Genomic DNA, 3,199 nt, shown 5'->3' with positions numbered 1-3,199 from the left:
TGTACGTTTAGACCGGTTGCCGATACCGGGGAAACAAAAGTCGGCTGGCGCCCGTCAGGATCTGGAGGAGATAAGAGGGGTGATCGGTGGGCGAAGTGTAACGCAGTCCGATTTTGTGTAATTTGAGTTTTGAGTTATTGAGTAATTTTATTGAGTAAAGTTTTTTTGAATAATCATTGGGTTTTATCGAGTATTAAGAAATATTACGTTACAGCATATGTATATATATATATATATATATATATATATATATATATATATATATATATATATATATATATATATATATATATATATATATATATATATGGTGACCCCTGATAATATCTCTAGCAATAATATCTCTGAAATAATATCTCATCAATCTTATCTTCGTTAATAATATCTCTCGAACAAAAAAGTCTCTGTATAAAAATATCTCAATTATTATTATCTCAGCTAGTATGATCTCCAGAATTAGCATTTATGTCTAAGATGTTATTGTTGAGACAATATTATCTCGAGATCTTATTTCTCAGATGTAAAAAGGGGTAGCTGGGGTCCAGGGGCGAAGCCCCGGTGGGGGTTGGGGAGCGAAGCCTCCCACATTAACAATATTTTTTTTTATAATTTTATTATGCCGGTATAATGAAAAGAAATATTATATTGTTTGTAATTATTTTATACCGATGGCGTCACTTATTAATTATCGTTATTGGTAGTATAATCTGTAGTATTTATATTCATTATTGACTATTGTTTACATTGTGTGTGCATTTATAAAATTTAAATCACTGTACAATTTCAATAATTTGTAATATAAGAAGCTTAAGTGATTACAAAAGATGTTCATAGCGTTATTGATTTTATTTATCGTTGTGGGCCGAGACTAAGTATACTATAGTTGAGTCTGCAAAAGAATGACTAGCATGCTGTTTACTCTTTAGTCTTTGCCGAATATTCATGTGCGATAGACATAATTATTGTTGCTTTTCATAATCGTTGTGTGATATCAAATTGATGTATTTGTTAACATGCCTCTAACTTTGATGAAAAATCAACGTAATGGATACAATTTAGTCCATGAAAAGTTTATATATCGATATTATCGTGAAGGTAGCGGTGATCATCAATGGCGGTGTGTGCATTACAATTCCGGAAAGTGTCGTGCTGTGTGTCATACTACGACTAATACTGCTGATGGTATGTTCCGTTTACTTTTGAAATATGAGATGTTTGGTTATTAAGTGTATAATTGTTAACGATGAATTTTGTATTTTTTTTAGGTGATGTTATATCATGTGGTGATCATAAGCACGCGCCCGACCCATCAAAAATTAATGTTATGTCCGCATTGGAGAAGCTTCGCCACAAAGCAGCAACGACTGACGAGCCTACTAGTTCCATTGTTGCAGCCACTGTTGCAGGTGTTCCTAATGCAGCCGCAGTCAATTTAGGTAGTCGTCGTGATCTAGGAAGAACAGTTGCACGAATCCGAAAGGTCAATAATAATATTCCGGTGTGTCCTACGACTTTAAAGGATTTAATTGTGCCGCCAAGATATAGCGTCACTGCCAAAGGAGAGCCTTTTTTATTGAAGGATATTAAAATTGATACTAAAAAACGTAGTGAACGATTATTGATATTTTCGACTGATCAAAATATAAGATATTTGAAGCAGTGTAAAATTTTGTTCGCTGATGGTACGTTCAAGACTGTACCTACAATGTTTTATCAGTTGTATACTTTGCATGCAAGGATAAAGGATAAAGCCCTGCCGTTGGTGTTTGTTTTGACTACTGGAAAATCGGCCAGGCTATATAAACGGATGTTGTCGGAGATTAAAATTCTAGCGCCTGAAATGAAGCCCGAACATGTTACGGTTGATTTTGAAAGAGCATTTATAAACGCTGCTGGAGAGTCTTTCAATGGTGTCGATATTAGTGGTTGTTTCTTTCATGTTACGCAATGTATTTGGCGTGAAATAATGTCAACTGGGTTGAAAAATTTTTATAGTGATAGTGCTGATAATGCCTTGAATATGCGGATGTTATATGCGCTAGCGTTTGTGCCGCCAGATGATGTTATATATGCATATGAGTCTATCATTAAGTCACAATTTTATGTTGATAATTCTGAGCCACTGGATGTTTTACTAACTTATTTCGAGCGTACGTGGATTGGTGTATTAAATCGACGTAAAGGACGTTCTGCTCCTTTATACGATATTAATTTATGGAACCATTATCGAACGACGTTGAAGGGTATGGCTCGTACGAATAATGAGGTCGAAGGATGGCACAATGGCTTTAATAATCGATTAAAAGCTGCGCATTTATCGGTTTGGGACTTCATACAGCAATTAATTAAAGAGCAGGAATGTACTGATTTTGTGATTGAGCGTATAATAGCTGGTAACAATGATAAACGCCAGAAAAAAATTTATCGTGATCGTAACGATGGTATATTGAATATTGTTAGTGGTTATGATAGATCAAAATGTATATTAGAGTATTTACGTGGGATTGCTCATAACCTTCATTGATCAATTCTTAACGTGATATTATTTGTATTTGCTGGCATTTTTTTCACAGTATGTTAGCTCATAAAGATATTATTAATACCTTTTTACAGTTATTTAATAAATAATTAATGTTTGAAATCTATTTTATGGAATATTTATTTAAATTATTATGTAATAAAACACGCTATATTAATTTCAACATGATGCATTATTTGATTTTTAACTTTTTTAAACGCACATTTAAGACTGTTTTCAAGTACAAATACGTTCCGATAATGATAGGAAATTGATAGTGAAGAACAATTTGTCAGAGATATTTTTGCAACGAGACATTTATGTCTGAGATATTTTTGGACCGGGATATTTTTGTCTAAGATTTTATTGTTGAGATAATATTGTCTCGAGATGTTATTTCTGAGATGTAAAGAGGGGTAGCCATATATATATATATATGTGATAAGACCACAATCGAATTTAAATATATTTTTGTTAACTTTTTTATAGGTACTTAAAATGTGTTCGTCAATATATGAACCAATGCCCTGCGGAGGGTGTATATAGAAATCAGACTTTCACTCTTTCCACCAATTTCACGCACAACCACCCCGAAGATGATGCAGCTCAAGATGAAGAAACGTTTAGAAGAGAATTGCGAGCTGCTGTCAGAAAGCAGTTTCGCAGTCCAAAAGTAATTTT

The 3,199-nt window shown here is 33.5% G+C and overlaps 1 protein-coding gene across 1 annotated transcript; it reads left to right on the top strand.

The window, feature by feature from the left end:
- The first annotated feature begins 973 nt into the window (after positions 1-973).
- Positions 974-2,562, top strand: LOC130666558 (uncharacterized). The gene is made up of 2 exons (XM_057467675.1): positions 974-1,182; positions 1,266-2,562. The coding sequence occupies exons 1-2, from the start codon at positions 1,014-1,016 to the stop codon at positions 2,522-2,524; spliced, it is 1,428 nt and encodes a 475-aa protein (XP_057323658.1). The 5' UTR covers positions 974-1,013; the 3' UTR covers positions 2,525-2,562.
- Positions 2,563-3,199: the final 637 nt, after the last annotated feature.

Source organism: Microplitis mediator, chromosome 4, assembly GCF_029852145.1.
Source record: "Microplitis mediator isolate UGA2020A chromosome 4, iyMicMedi2.1, whole genome shotgun sequence".
In the NCBI taxonomy this organism is placed as follows: Eukaryota; Metazoa; Arthropoda; class Insecta; order Hymenoptera; family Braconidae; genus Microplitis; species Microplitis mediator.
The sequence above is the reverse complement of the archived record's forward strand: the minus strand, read 5'-3'. Positions and strand labels throughout refer to the sequence as shown.

What these genes read in the sequence shown, in the direction of transcription:
- LOC130666558 (XM_057467675.1), top strand. Translation starts at nt 1,014, where the DNA reads ATGCCTCTAACTTTGATGAAAAATCAACGTAATGGATACAATTTAGTC. An exon ending in TACGACTAATACTGCTGATG is followed by an intron (nt 1,183 to 1,265) that starts GTATGTTCCGTT and finishes TATTTTTTTTAG; the next exon opens with GTGATGTTATATCATGTGGT.